The sequence below is a fragment of the Seriola aureovittata genome, chromosome 20 (assembly GCF_021018895.1).
Source record: "Seriola aureovittata isolate HTS-2021-v1 ecotype China chromosome 20, ASM2101889v1, whole genome shotgun sequence".
In the NCBI taxonomy this organism is placed as follows: Eukaryota; Metazoa; Chordata; class Actinopteri; order Carangiformes; family Carangidae; genus Seriola; species Seriola aureovittata.
Genome location: NC_079383.1, coordinates 15,341,808 through 15,356,943, shown reverse-complemented (window position 1 = coordinate 15,356,943; position 15,136 = coordinate 15,341,808). Strand labels below are relative to the sequence as shown.

The window sequence follows — 15,136 nt, the reverse complement described above, 5'->3', positions numbered from 1 at the left end:
GTCGTTTTTATGACTTTTTATGCCCTAGAATACTATGACATTTTTATGCCTTACTATACTATGGCGTTTTTATGACTTTTTATGCCTTACTATACTATGTCGTTTTTATGCCTTACTATACTATGATGTTTTTTTACTTTTTGTGCCTTACTATATTATGATGATTTTTGACTTTTTGTGCCTTACTATACTATGACATTTTTATGCCTTACTATACTGTATCGTTTTTATGACTTTTTATGCCTTTCTATACTATGACATTTTTATACCTTACTATACTATGACATTTTTATACCCTACTATACTATGTCGTTTTTATGCCTCACTATATTGTGTCGTTTTTATGACGTTTTTATGCCTTACTATACTATGTCGTTTTTATGACTTTTTATGCCTTACTATACTATGACGTTTTTATGCCTTACTATACTATGATGTTTTTATGACTTTTTATGCCTTACTATACTATGACGTTTTTATGCCTTACTATACAATGATGTTTTTATGACTTTTTATGCCTTACTATACTATGACGTTTTTATGCCTTACTATACTATGTCGTTTTTATGACTTTTTATGCCTTACTTTACTATGTCATTTTTATGACTTTTTATGCCTTACTATACTATGACGTTTTTATGCCTTACTATACTGACATTTTTATGCCCTACTATACTATGACATTTTTTGCCCTACTATACTATGAAGTTTTTATGCCTTACTATACTATGTCGTTTTTATGCCCTACTATACTATGACATTTTTATGCCCTACTATACTATGTCGTTTTTATGCCTTTCTATACTATGTTGTTTTTATGACTTTTTATGCCCTACAATACTATGACATTTTTATGCCTTACTATACTATGGCGTTTTTATGACTTTTTATGCCTTACTATACTATGTCGTTTATATGACTTTTTATGCCTTACTATACTATGTCGTTTTTATGCTTTACTATACTATGATGTTTTTTTACTTTTTGTGCCTTACTATACTATGATGATTTTTTACTTTTTGTGCCTTACTATACTAAGACGTTTTAATGCCTTACTATATACTATGATGTTTTTATGACTTTTTATGCCTTACTATACTATGAAGTTTTTATGCCTTACTATACTATGTCATTTTTATGACTTTTTATGCCTTACTATACTATGTCGTTTATATGACTTTTTATGCCTTACTATACTATAACGTTTTTATGCCTTACTATACACTATGATGTTTTTATGACTTTTTATGCCTTACTATACTATGTTGTTTTTATGACTTTTTATGCCTTACTATACTATGACGTTTTTATGCCTTACTATACTATGTCGTTTTTATGACTTTTTATGCCTTACTATACTATGACGTTTTTATGCCTTACTATACTATGTCGTTTTTATGCCTTACTATACTATGTCGTTTTTATGACTTTTTATGCCCTACAATACTATGACATTTTTATGCCTTACTATACTATGGCGTTTTTATGCCCTACTATACTACGTTTTTATGACTTTTTATGCATTACTATATTATGTCATTTTCATACCTTACTATACTATGATGTTGTTAGGACTTTTTATGCCTTACTATACTATGTCGTTCTTATGCCTTACTATACTATGATGTTTTTTGACTTTTTGTGCCTTACTATACTATGACATTTTTATGCCTTAGTATAATGTATCGTTTTTAGGACTTTTTATGCCTTTCGATACTATGACATTTTTATACCTTACTATACTGATATTTTTATGCCCTACTATACTATGACATTTTTATGCCCTACAATACTGTGACATTTTTACGCCTTACTATACTGTATCGTTTTTATGACTTTTTGTGCCTTACTATACTATAATGATTTTTGACTTTTTGTGCCTTACTATACTATGACATTTTTATGCCTTACTATACTATGACATTTTTATACCCTACTATACTATGTCGTTTTTATGCCTCACTATATTGTGTCGTTTTTATGACTTTTTATGCCTTACTATACTATGACGTTTTTATGCCTTACTATATACTATGTTGTTTTTATGACTTTTTATGCCTTACTATACTATGACGTTTTTATGCCTTACTATACTATGTCGTTTTTATGACTTTTTATGCCTTACTATACTATGTTGTTTTTATGACTTTTTATGCCTTACTATACTATGACTTTTTTATGCCTTACTATACTATGTCGTTTTTATGACTTTTTATGCCTTACTATACTATGTCGTTTTTATGCCTTACTATACTATGTCGTTTTTATGAATTTTTATGCCCTACAATACTATGACATTTTTATGCCTTACTATACTGTCGTTTTTATGACATTTTTATGCCTTATTATACTATGACGTTTTTATGCCTTACTATACTGACATTTTTATGCCTTACTATACTATGACATTTTTATGCCTTACTATACTATGTCGTTTTTATGACTTTTTATGCCCTACAATACTATGACATTTTTATGCCTTACTATACTATGGCGTTTTTATGACTTTTTATGCCTTACTATACTATGACGTTTTTATGCCTTACTATACTATGTCGTTTTTATGCCTTACTATACTATGTCGTTTTTATGACTTTTTATGCCTTACTATACTATGTCGTTTTTATGCCTTACTATACTATGTCGTTTTTATGAATTTTTATGCCCTACAATACTATGACATTTTTATGCCTTACTATACTGTCGTTTTTATGACATTTTTATGCCTTATTATACTATGACGTTTTTATGCCTTACTATACTGACATTTTTATGCTCTACTATATTATGACATTTTTATGCCTTACTATACTATGTCGTTTTTATGACTTTTTATGCCCTACAATACTATGACATTTTTATGCCTTACTATACTATGGCGTTTTTATGACTTTTTATGCCTTACTATACTATGACGTTTTTATGCCTTACTATACTATGTCGTTTTTATGCCTTACTATACTATGTCGTTTTTATGCCTTACTATACTATGATGTTTTTTGACTTTTTGTGCCTTACTATACTATGACATTTTTATGCCTTAGTATAATGTATCGTTTTTATGACTTTTTATGCATTACTATACTATGTCATTTTTATGCCTTACTATACTATGTCGTTTTTATGCCTTACTATACTATGTCGTTTTTATGACTTTTTATGCCTTACTATACTATGACATTTTTATACCTTACTATACTATGACATTTTTATACCCTACTATACTATGTCGTTTTTATGCCTCACTATATTGTGTCGTTTTTATGACTTTTTATGCCTTACTATACTATGTCGTTTTTATGACTTTTTATGCCTTACTATACTATGACGTTTTTATGCCTTACTACCCTGACATTTTTATGCCTTTACTATACTATGACATTTTCATGCCTTACTATACTGACATTTTTATGCTCTACTATATTATGACATTTTTATGCCCTACTATACTATGACGTTTTTATGCCTTACTATACTATGTCATTTTTATGACTTTTTATGCCCTACAATACTATAACATTTTTATGCCTTACTATACTATGGCGTTTTTATGCCTCACTATACTATGATGTTTTTATGACTTTTTATGCCTTACTATACTATGTCGTTTTTATGCCTTACTATACTATGATGTTTTTGGACTTTTTGTGCCTTACTATACTATGATGATTTTTGACATTTTTTGCCTTACTATACTATGACATTTTTATGCCTTACTATACTGTATCGTTTTTATGACTTTTTATGCCTTTCTATACTATGACATTTTTATACCTTACTATCCTATGACATTTTTATACCCTACTATACTATATCATTTTTATGCCTTACTATACTATGTCGTTTTTATGACTTTTTATGTCTTACTATACTATGACGTTTTTATGCCTTACTATACTGTGTCGTTTCTTTATGACTTTCTATACCGTATCATTTTTGTGACTTTTTATGCCTTACTATAATATGACATTTTTATGCCTCACTATACTGTGTCGTTTTTATGACTTTTTATGCCTTACTATACTATGTCGTTTATATGACTTTTTATGCCTTACTAAGCTATGACGTTTTTATGCCTTACTATATACTATGATGTTTTTATGACTTTTTATGCCTTACTATACTATGTTGTTTTTATGCCTTACTATATTATGATGTTTTATGACTTTTTGTGCCATACTATACTATGACGTTTTTATGACTTTTTATGCCCTACAATACTATGACATTTTTATGCCTTACTATACTATGGCGTTTTTATGCCCTACTATACTACGTTTTTATGACTTTTTATGCCTTACTATACTATGACCTTTTTATGCCTTACTAAAACATCATAGTTTAGTTAGGCTTAAAAACGTCACAGTATAAAAAGGCAGAAAGTATTCATAGTATAGTAAGGCATAAAATTGTCACAAAAACGTAATAGTAATGTAAGGCATAAAAACGTCATAGTACCTATAATTCCATAAAAATATACAATATGATTCCTTGTCTTTGTTAAGCCCAGATTTATTGTCCACACACAAAAATTACGTGTATAGGGTGACTAGCACAGAATGCAATTCCTAATTCCAATTTCTGTCCTCTATTAGTCATGGTATTACTTTCTGTTATTTCTGTGGGTTCTTTCCCCCTGTGCATTCTTTTCCAGGAGAGGGCAGGGGATTTGAGATTGCCCAGGGTCGTCTGGGGCCAGGCAGGCTGCACCACTGTATGAGAGCTGTTGGCCTGTCAGAGTTGGCACTGGAGCTGCTTTGTCACCGGGCTGCTACCAGGCACACATTTGGAAAAAAACTGTACCAACATGTAAGTGAACTTCTAACCACAGATTCCTCCAACTTGAATTTCAGGGCTGTGGCAGCATGTGTTGAGTTCTTTCCTGCTGTTGACACCTAGTGGACAGATTTTTTAGACACAACTTGAGTAAATATCTGCGTTATCTGTGTGCATAGGAAGTTGTTGCTCACTGGATAGCAGAGTGTCGTCTCATGATTGAACAGACCCGCCTGCTGACTCTACATGCTGCTCATGCACTAGATACAGCGGGTAGCCAGGCTGCTCGCAAACAGGTAACACTGTTAGTCTGCTATTCCTTTTTGGATATAGTCACATGCTGTCCTAATTGTAAACAGTACATGCTAATGTTTATAGCAAACTGCTTTTGCTGTTAGACTACAAGTCATATTTAAACAATTTATACCTACAGAAAATTATACTTTTCCTGTCGGATGTTACATTGACTTACGAGACACCGTCAGTTAAACTTAATAATGTGACAGTAAAACTGTTTTTCCAAAGTTAACCACTTTTAGTTGTTTCACTACCATCTGCAATTAGTTTGTTTTTTTACAGCTGTGAGCAACTCCCTCATCTCCGATTACGTAAATAGCACTCTTAAATCAGGAGTTTTTTAGTATGAAAACTGTTATAACTATACTCGTACTTTATCATTTTCCAGTGTGTACAAACAATACAATAGATGTTAAGTATGCTTAGATTTAATATGTAATATTGATTTGGGACACAGCTACAGGTTTTACTGTTACTGGTCTACTTTTTAGATTGCTATGATTAAGGTGGCAGCAGCCAGGATGGCCTGTAAGGTGGTGGACTGTGCTATACAGGTTTATGGAGGTGCAGGTGTGTCTGGAGACTTCCCACTAGCACAGATGTGAGTATTCTCTGTTACAAATGAGAATATGCATAAAATAAATCACCTTTTTGACACCAACACTTCTATTCTTCCTCAGGTATGCATATGTGCGGACTCTGCGCATTGCTGATGGACCAGATGAGGTGCACCTCTCCTCCATTGCTCATCTAGAACTCAGGGATCAGCTAAGGAAGGCACAAGCCAAACTGTAAAGTAATGGTCACATCAGCTTCACTAAATTGCAAAAACTATTACACTGCCTTTTTCAAACTTTTCAATAACATTTTTGCCTTAAGAAAAATTTTCACTTCCCATGATCTTTCTGCCAGGATGGAGTGTTTTTAGTCTTGTGAAATAAGTATTTAATTACCGAAATCCACCACATGTAAATTATAGACAGTTTCCACATGTCACAGTATTATACTTGATTAAAAATGACACTTGTTTATTAGGAATTCTTTTTAATGTGAACTACAAAAACAGAAAATGACAGCATGAATATAAGACTATTGTCATCACACTCTGTATGGGTGTGGTCTACCACATGGATGAATTCCACTGGGAGGTGGATGGGAATCAGGACACACAAGCACATTTTTTTTGTACAATATAAAACAGCAATGGCCCCATCCATTTGATACACCAGATGGTAACCCATGCAATACCCTCCACTCTTCATTGTCTATACATTAATGTTTGGGCAGAGATCTTCAGCTGCCAAATCACTCAGTCAATCTTTTATACAACACGGCGCAGAGAAGGGAAAAATGAGAGGGGAGGAGGTTAAATGAAAAGACGTGTCAGTGTTTGCTCTTCTTTGATTTTTTGTGAGACCGGTGAGGAGACCTTGATTTGGAACGGGACTTCTTAGCTGACTTCTTGGGCGTCCTGGAGCGCGACCTCCTCGATCGTTTGGGTGTGCGAGGTGATGAGGGAGATCTAGTGGGACAAACGTATACATATTACATCTATACATATAAACCTCCCTAACTGCAATTAATTAAGCGGTGGTAAAATGTAAGGGTACAAAAAAAGTTCTAATAACATTAGTAGTTGACAGACTGTCTTACCTCTTAGAGGACTTTTTGTTGCTGGATCGAGGGGAGTCTTTATGGGAAGAGCGGGAAGATGTGTCTTTTGAGTATGATCGGTCAGAACGTTCTGATCTTTCTGACCGCTCTGAACGGGGCGAGGAAGACCGGCCTCGTCTGCTACTACTCCGTGTCGGGCTTGGTGACCCACTGTGACGCCGCTTCCTATCAACCGGAGGGGACAAATATCTGTCAGATGGGAAATTAAACAAATCCCATGTTTTATGAAGTTCATTCCGATATACTAGAACGACACCTTTAGTGATTGATGAACCTGATGCCACGTTCCAACCTGCCTTACCTCTCTTTCCTGGTTGGCGTGTCCTCCTTTTCCTTTTCCTTCTTCAAGTCTTTTAACCGTGCCTCAGCTTTCTCCTTCTCTTTTTTCTCCCTCTCTTTTTCCCGTTCAAGTTTCTCTTTTTCTTTTTCCTACAGTAAAGGAACACAATAAATGACTTTAATTCCTGTATTTATTATAATATTTGGTAAAATCTGCAGAGCCTCATTCATTACCTTTTGAAGTAGTCTGTCCCTGTAATGCTCCACCTGTTCCTGAATACTTTGGCCAGGCTTCTTTGGCCTCTTCCCAGACTCCAGCTCATCCTGGAACTTCATGACCTTAACCTTGGTGAACAATACAATAAAAGCAAAATGGTCAAAACATCACAATTATGTTGGTTCATGTTGTGTGGGGGGGTGGCATTTTTTTTAATTACCTCTATCTCTCTGAGCTTGGTGCGTTTTTCCTCATTCATTTCAGACATTTTGGCTTTAATATCGGAGTCATCTCTAATGGGGTTGGAGTAGCTCTGATTATCTTCTGAGCGAGGGCTCCTGTCATCATCATCACTGTCATCCTCATCTCTTAAGAGGTGAAAACAGTTTATAATAAAAAAAAGTTAAGGGTGCACCAAGGTATTTGCAGTGTAAGAGCATTAAACGACAAGATGGCACACACAAAACAAAACTCACTTTTTTGTTTCTTCTGGCTGCTCAAATATCTCCCATTTTGAGGTTGTCACAGCTGAGGAGCAAACAAAAGTCAAGAAATGGCACAATGGTAAATGTAAAACCAATTTCACATGTATGGCTATCATTCTATCCATACTATAATTTGGGTACAAAGTGTGCATACATTACAACTGAGTGATGTGCAACCTAAAGATCTCACCTTGAGCTTCTAACTCTGACTCGTCCACTGCTTCCCATTTTGAGGGTGCTACCTTGAAGGTCGCTTCCTTGGACTGATCCACTATAGAACCATCAAAAGAAGACACTTGGTCACTGCTGCATACATCATTAACAACAACCACATATGATATTCAATATAAGTACCTACACCACTCACAAGGTATTCCATCTATGTCTTCTTCCATGGGTTTGATAGGAACACCATCAAGGTCATCCAGGGGGGCTCCATCAATTGGAGCCCCATCAATGGGCCCTGCGTCAATCGGCACCCCATCCACATCCTCCAGTGGAGTGCCATCTACATACTCCCCTATTGGAGCCCCGTCAATGTCCTCTGCTGGCTCAGGCTGGGACAAAGACAGCACAAAAATAATCAAGCTGGGACTTAAGTAACTGATGGAATAGGTTTATAAAGTATTACAATGGTGAAGCCTTGTTCAATCATTTACCTCCACAACGACTCCTGCAGGTTCCTTCTCTGCAGAGAGATTAACTAAACCCAGAAATATGTTCTGCAGCTTGATAAGGAAGGGGTCAGGATATACAGCCCAGTCCTCCCATGCCCGGAAACATGACATTACTCGTTGCTGCCACAAAGAAGAAAACAAGACAAGGATGGTTGAGTGACCTGGGTTACTAACTATGGAAATTATCCAACATGTTCACTTTACTTAACAAGAAGTGATTGACATTCGGTTACCTTAAAGTTCTCACTCTGAAGGTGGCCTTGTATTGTTTTGTATGTTGCATTGAGGTCTGAGAAAATCTGGCAGAGCTTTGTCTCAAAACTGTTGAGAACAGGGAAAGAGTTAAGAGGATTAAAAACATTAAGCAGTGACTTAGGTATCCTAATGTAGTCAAAGTATATTAATTAAACAACTTACTATTTTCTGTAGTAAGACGCATTGGCTACTTTGGCAGAAGAGTTATACAGCACATCAGAAACAAGATATAACCTTGCAATCTGAAATGTCAAAGAGAAAAATTAGAAGTAATTTTATACCAGAATGTTTTCAGGCAACTGTCTACCATAAAATTTGACATTAAGTTATTGGCTCTGTGTTATGACTTGCCTTCTTGGGAAGAGGGGTCTTGAGAATGGAGAGAGACTCTGTGATACACTCCACAATCTCTTCAGCAGCTTCGGCGTGGCTGAGACAAAACAGCATGGCTTCTGCGATGTCTCCCCTCCTGGGAGTCATACCACGGAGCATCTCCTCCAGTTTGTCCCGCTCTCTGCAGAGATGGAGGACCATCAAGCAAAATTCCAATTATGGGTACATTAACAGCAAGGCATTTTAACAGTTTAACAAATTATGATTATGCAGTTTAGGACTAGTAACATAATTTATTATGACATTTGTCAAGAAATAAGCATTACTCTTCTTTCAAGCAGCCTTTCTTGCTGGATTCCTCCTCTTCCTCTTCTTCATCACCATCATCATAAGGACCATGGAGGTATGGATTGAGAGGAGGCGGACGCCACAAGGAGCCATTTTTAAACATCCTAAAGTCCTCTGTCCGCCATTTGCCTGGTGCTTCACCCTGACAAAATAATACATTTAAGTAAATATCAAAACCTTCTGGACTTTGATCCCAGAATTTTATGTTTTTCTTCCACTTGGGCTGGATGCCAATGACAGTTTGTGCTGAACTCAAGGAATCTTTAAACATAAGCATCAAACCTGTAGTATGGAGTAGAGCTTCCACCGGTAGTATACATGCGCTGGGCTCTGGTTCTCAAATAGAAACCTGGAAGAAAAAGACAGTAAAAACCATCATAACTCAGCAAAAACAGCCTTTAACCACTAGAATGATAACAGTTAATACATTTCTGATGTGCAACTGCTCCTACCTGTACATGGGATTGTTGATTTCTCTGTTCATGATCATGGCTTCAAACATTGGGCCTTCACGCACCACAAACTCGATCATTCGGTGGATGAGAGAGAGCAAATTCCTACAAGAAAAACACAGTTAAAGCAAACAGATTCAGACTGGCCTGATTTTTGAGCACAAAAAAAAAAAAAAAGCCTGCCTATTAAAGATTAATTTATGCTTGGTTATCTGACACTCAAAACAGCCTTATCCAAAGACATAACACGTGTTTCACAAAGAAGTGCAGCAGGGCAAAGCTGCTGCCGTCACGTACAGTAGGCCATAATTAAGTAGTGCAGGGCCATGATAATACTTGCTATAACGTACCTGGCAGAAGATGTTGCCTAAATGACTCGGCCAAAGATTTACAATATCTATTACCAATTTACTATTGCTAAGATTTAAATAAAGGACGAAGTGAGACATATCTTAATAAACAAACAACCGTCAGTGTAGAGTGTCACATGACCAGGCATAAATTAAGTGCAACTGTGACTATGCCTCTGGGCCTATGTAGGACATCAATGTATAAATGCTGCCAAATCTAATAAAAACACAACTGATGTCAGTGAAACATTCATATTAATTAAGAATTAATTAACAAATCAAAGAACATCAGAATTTTTAAAATTGTGTATAAATTGTTACAAAATTAATCATGAAGTTCATGCCTGTGTTCTTTAAGGCTACAGTGCAACAGGCTTTTATTACATTGCACTGCCTCGACCCCTTCTTTGAAAACTTCCTAGATTCAATTTCACAAGATGGGGAACAAATGATGCTGAAGAAGTTGGGAAAGTAGGAGCAAGACATTGACAAGACACTGCATTAGCTAAAACGTTTTGTCAATGCAGTGCCTTTCAATTCCCACTCATCTCCTGACTAAAGTGAAGTGAGGAAGAACCAAAGCAGTATAGGATTGTTGGCCTAAATAGGCTAAACATGTTATCTATTGGTGCTGTTGGGAATGACTGAATACAGTGCAAATGGGATCACTAGAGTTCTTTTGTGACAAATTTGGGGCGATACATGGTGCAGGCTGCATACAATAAGCCTAAAGTGGCCAACAAGACAAAGGATGTCTTTCATTTGACAACACAGATCACATTTACTTGTATTGGAGCCGATCGTACCAATGGCGGGGTAAAATTCAGTATACTTTCCCAATCCATCCCATGATGCTTTTCAGGTCCCTCGCTGCTGCAGACAGTTCAACTTGTGCTGCTCACCAAGGCCAATGTCAAAGGTCATAGAAAGACTAATACTGGCAGGTTTGGATTTGTTGGCAGGGGCCAGATTTACTGAGCTCCCGATAGGGTGACAGAGGCCAAGGGGGTAGACGGTCTGAGTGAGCAATGGTCAGAAAGCATGTTTTCACAACTACAGATCTAGAATCAGCAGGCTATGTATGTGGTAGAATATCATGTCACTACAGCTGAGCAACACAATTACATGTTGATGTATGGAGTGGAACTGTGATGGGCTAAAGTCATGATTTTTGTCTACACAGCACATTAAATAAGCTCTATAATGATGTGTCGCTACATACTTAAGAAGAAATATGAATGATGGTAGGATGTGAGAGAGCACGGTACACGACAAACTTGTCAGTCATTATTATTCTATGTACTAATATGAGGACATCGTACAATTGCCTCAACCATTGCTCACCCACACTGACCAGCCCCCTGTAGCATGCAGTGATCAACTGATCAAACTTTTAGCTTCATTATGGGATGTTTTTTTCTAAGTTTGAACACCAATTTAAAAAAAGAAAAACATGTACCTTTCTGTTGGGATAACCACTTTGACTATGGCTTGCGACAGAGTCTGTATATGAAGTCACATCAGATAATAAACATAGAACGTGAGTATTGTTAAAAAGGCAACAGGTGAAAAATATGTAAAATGCATTTAAAAGTGCAAAAAGACAACAACTTTCCTTTACTGCTGTCAGTTTTACTAAAGGCCACACACCTCTGACACTTCATTAACCATAAACACCTCTCTGTAACACTGAGCAGTTTCCACACACTAACATTTCATTATACGCACACTTTGATACATAGTGGAACTAATTTAATTCAGTGAACAGGACAAAATCTATCACTTACAGAAACTAGATTCAATACCTGCACTGACTGCTCATTACAAAGGCTAACATCTCACCAGCAGAATTAACAAAACACTGCCATAACCCATGAGAAAAACCTAGGCTGACATGTTGAGTTACCTTCTCAAACTCCTCCTTGTTTTTAGGTGGAGGAAGCAGGGGAGCATTGGGGTTCTTTAGCCTCTCCCGGGGCTGTGCGTTGAAGGGAAGGCCAGAGGGAGGCGGTGGGAGTGTGTGCTCCATCATGGAAGGAGGGATGTAGATGGGGTGGGGTGGGATGGGCACACCTTTGCCCCATCCTAATTTCATCTCAAAGTTCATTATCATCTTTCCTGCAATGGCAGTAAAAAAATATATATTACAAGGGCTGGAAAGAATCAAAGTATGTCATCTCTTTAATATATTATAATATAATATAATATATACACACACTATATATATATATATATATATATATATATATATATATATATACACACACACACATATATTATAAAGAAACGCAGCTTTGTACCGTTTAGGTTCTTGAGTGCTCGCTCAGCATCCCTCCTGTTCATGAAAGCCACAAAGCCACAGTTCCTCTCCCGAGCCCTCTCCTCGTCTGTCCTCGGCCACATGATCTTCACACTGGCCAGCGGGCCATATCGGCCAAACTCTTGACACAGCATCTCCTCATTCATCTACAAAATAAAAAAGATAAATACAGTGACTATACACAGAAAAATTACTTCTTCATAATTGGACACTTAGTAAATATTTGCATAACATAATCAAATTTAAATAAATGGCATAAGCAGCATGTTTTAACTTGGAATTTAGTCAGTCCATAAGCAAAGCATGAGATTTAAATTAAATCCTCCTGTTCACAGCAAAGGCATGTCAGTCAGTGCTGTAGCATCTCTGTTCTCCGCACCATATACTGTTTGTTTGTGTGCAAATTTACCTGTGGATTGATGTTTCCCAGATACAAGTTAGTAGTGGATGGGTCTCCAACATCATGGGAACCTGGAGCACAATCATCCAAAACTGCAGAGACAGAAGAGAGAAGAATTTCCTACTGCTGTCTGACAGGACAAGCTATTTTCTTAGCAAGATGAAGGTATTCACAGCCACTATATTAAGTCAAAATTACCACTGGACGGACGGTTTCTTCTTGAAGAACCATCCGCTAAAAGAAGCAGAAAAGCAGTATAAATTTTGTTTCAGGGCAAAAGTGGACAAGGGGGGTAGGGGAGTGGAGTAAGGTGTGCAGGACAGGGCCATTCCAGGCCAAGTTAGTACATGGAATACAAACATGCAGCATAAAGACACTTACATGAGCGTCTTCCGTCCATGCCCGAGAGAGGTTCAAAACGACTAACACGTCCCTTCATCTTGTGTCTTTCATCCCTTTCCTCCTGTATTCTGTAGGCAACAGCATAAAGTACATTTAAGTGCAAATTATGCTTAAATTATTGCAACTTTTGTACTTTTAAAGGCACCATCAAAATTCTAAAATTCTGTTTAAAAAAAGAAAAGAAAAAAAGATTACTGTTTAAGTTCTTCTTTGAAGAGCTCCAAGTTGCTCTTCTTCTTCTCCTTTTCATTACCTTTCTTCAAAGGCTGTAACACAGATGTGGAAATATTATCAGCACAGTAAAAACAAAGCATTTCTTACTACAGCAGAAACAAAAGAGGCTACTTGTTGACTGTGATAGTACTTACATGTCTTTTGTCTAATGCTAAAAACTGAGGCGGGGTTTCCAAAGGCAAGAAACTTTTTGTTTGGGTCTCAAAACGTGACTTGGGCTTGTACAACTTTCCTCTCTTTTCATCAGCAGCTGCTTCTTCTGAAAGGAGAAAGAACGTTTGTTCTAAATTTCACTTCCACTGCATTATCATTTCACTTTTCCGGGTCAAAACATGTCAGCTCTTGTGGTTTCACATGTCATGCAATCCATGTAGGAAAAAAAAAAAAAAAACATGTAAATGCTGTACCTTTTGTTGCATTCGCAACACCACCACGGACAAAGGCCTTGACTTTGCCCTCCCCTCCTCCTTCAAAAGCAGCAAGAAACTCCTCATAAATCTCTGCCGCTGCCCGCTCATCCTCCTGAACACCAGAATTCAATATACACATTGATTAAATTACTGAAAAGCATCTCGCATATTATCACAGGTAATAAAGACTAACTCGAAAAGGAAGTCCGAACTTACTTTTTTCTTTATTTCATCTTGTTCCTTCTTACTTAGTGTCCTCTTTGCCACTGCCATCTTGCCAATGCTGAAAGACTTTAGTTTGCTCTCAAGTAGCGCCTGCCGATGTAAACAAAGCTAGGTTTACTTTCAACAGGTATTTCACAGTGTCATAGACATATAAATCTTGATTGGTGCATATAACACAAATAAGGCCAACACAAATATGACCATTTCTCGAGTGGTAGTAATTATTATTATAATTAATCGGATGATTTCTAAGGAGTGGCAGCGAATATGTTGACAGGTAAGTTAAGCGGGGGTTTTTATGTTGACACCACGCAACTCATACTACATTGAAAATGGGTGTCGTAGTTTGCGGCCAGACATTTGATGGTCATTTTGCAAGTTGCATTTTCTGCATATTTTCTGTCTAGTTGCAGCTAGGCATCGGAAAATAACTTCAAATACGCAAAATTAGCCAGAGGCCTAACAAGCTGGTATCTGCTGCAGCGCCACCGACAGAATGCATTGAGCGGCGAATGACTACTACAAGAAGCTAAGGCTGAAGGCCCACGTTCCCAAGTATTCAATTGTATGTCTCTTAATTCAAACATATATCAACTGAACTTTGTTCTGAAGACTAGCCATGTCAATATCACTGACTAGCTGTACGAACAATATTAATTTTCAGGCCAACTGCCCTGATTTGTCCTGTTTCTGGTGGCTAAATCGTTAGCTTAGCAAAATTAGTCAGTGTGGCCGGAGAGCCAAAGGTTAGCTTTAGCGCGTTGGTAGTTAGCTAACACCGTTGCGCACACTTGCAACTCTTGTCTCCAGCAGTCTACAAATACGAAAATACTCAAAGTTGTTCGAGCATACTGTCATTGACATTTTCATCGCAACAGACGAGACCTAGCTAATGCAAGTACAAAGGGTATATTCACCTTAGCGCTAGCTTTTTGAGAGCCACCAGGCGTTCGGTCCGCCATCTTTTGTGGAACTAAAATAAAATCGATCATCGATTACAAG

General features: G+C 36.9%; 2 protein-coding genes across 8 annotated transcripts in view; one reads left to right on the top strand and one right to left on the bottom strand.

The window, feature by feature from the left end:
- Nucleotides 1-6,107, top strand: part of acad11 (acyl-CoA dehydrogenase family, member 11) — a 23,839-nt gene extending 17,732 nt beyond the window's left edge. For both annotated transcript variants that reach the window (XM_056364144.1, XM_056364145.1), the window contains exons 17-20: nucleotides 4,655-4,809; nucleotides 4,956-5,072; nucleotides 5,565-5,674; nucleotides 5,754-6,107. In XM_056364144.1, the coding sequence (XP_056220119.1) occupies nucleotides 4,655-4,809; nucleotides 4,956-5,072; nucleotides 5,565-5,674; nucleotides 5,754-5,868 (497 nt within the window). In that variant the 3' untranslated portion in view covers nucleotides 5,869-6,107. The remainder of the gene's footprint in view (nucleotides 1-4,654; nucleotides 4,810-4,955; nucleotides 5,073-5,564; nucleotides 5,675-5,753) is intronic.
- u2surp (U2 snRNP-associated SURP domain containing) lies at nucleotides 6,098-15,136 on the bottom strand. Of its 6 annotated transcripts, none has more exons than XM_056364135.1 (26): nucleotides 15,052-15,136; nucleotides 14,126-14,224; nucleotides 13,907-14,021; nucleotides 13,634-13,758; nucleotides 13,461-13,531; nucleotides 13,245-13,333; nucleotides 13,062-13,097; nucleotides 12,873-12,955; nucleotides 12,444-12,609; nucleotides 12,050-12,261; nucleotides 11,603-11,646; nucleotides 9,794-9,898; nucleotides 9,624-9,690; nucleotides 9,320-9,483; nucleotides 9,012-9,174; nucleotides 8,823-8,902; nucleotides 8,639-8,726; nucleotides 8,388-8,525; nucleotides 8,087-8,285; nucleotides 7,919-7,999; nucleotides 7,720-7,771; nucleotides 7,464-7,611; nucleotides 7,261-7,371; nucleotides 7,049-7,176; nucleotides 6,727-6,936; nucleotides 6,098-6,595 (listed from the first exon to the last, which is right to left on the bottom strand). In XM_056364135.1, the coding sequence occupies exons 1-26, from the start codon at nucleotides 15,124-15,126 to the stop codon at nucleotides 6,457-6,459; spliced, it is 2,988 nt and encodes a 995-aa protein (XP_056220110.1). In that variant the 5' UTR covers nucleotides 15,127-15,136; the 3' UTR covers nucleotides 6,098-6,456. The 6 variants fall into 6 exon arrangements, with proteins under 6 accessions (XP_056220110.1, XP_056220112.1, XP_056220111.1 ...); XM_056364137.1 differs by having other exon boundaries at nucleotides 6,727-6,912; XM_056364136.1 differs by having other exon boundaries at nucleotides 8,096-8,285.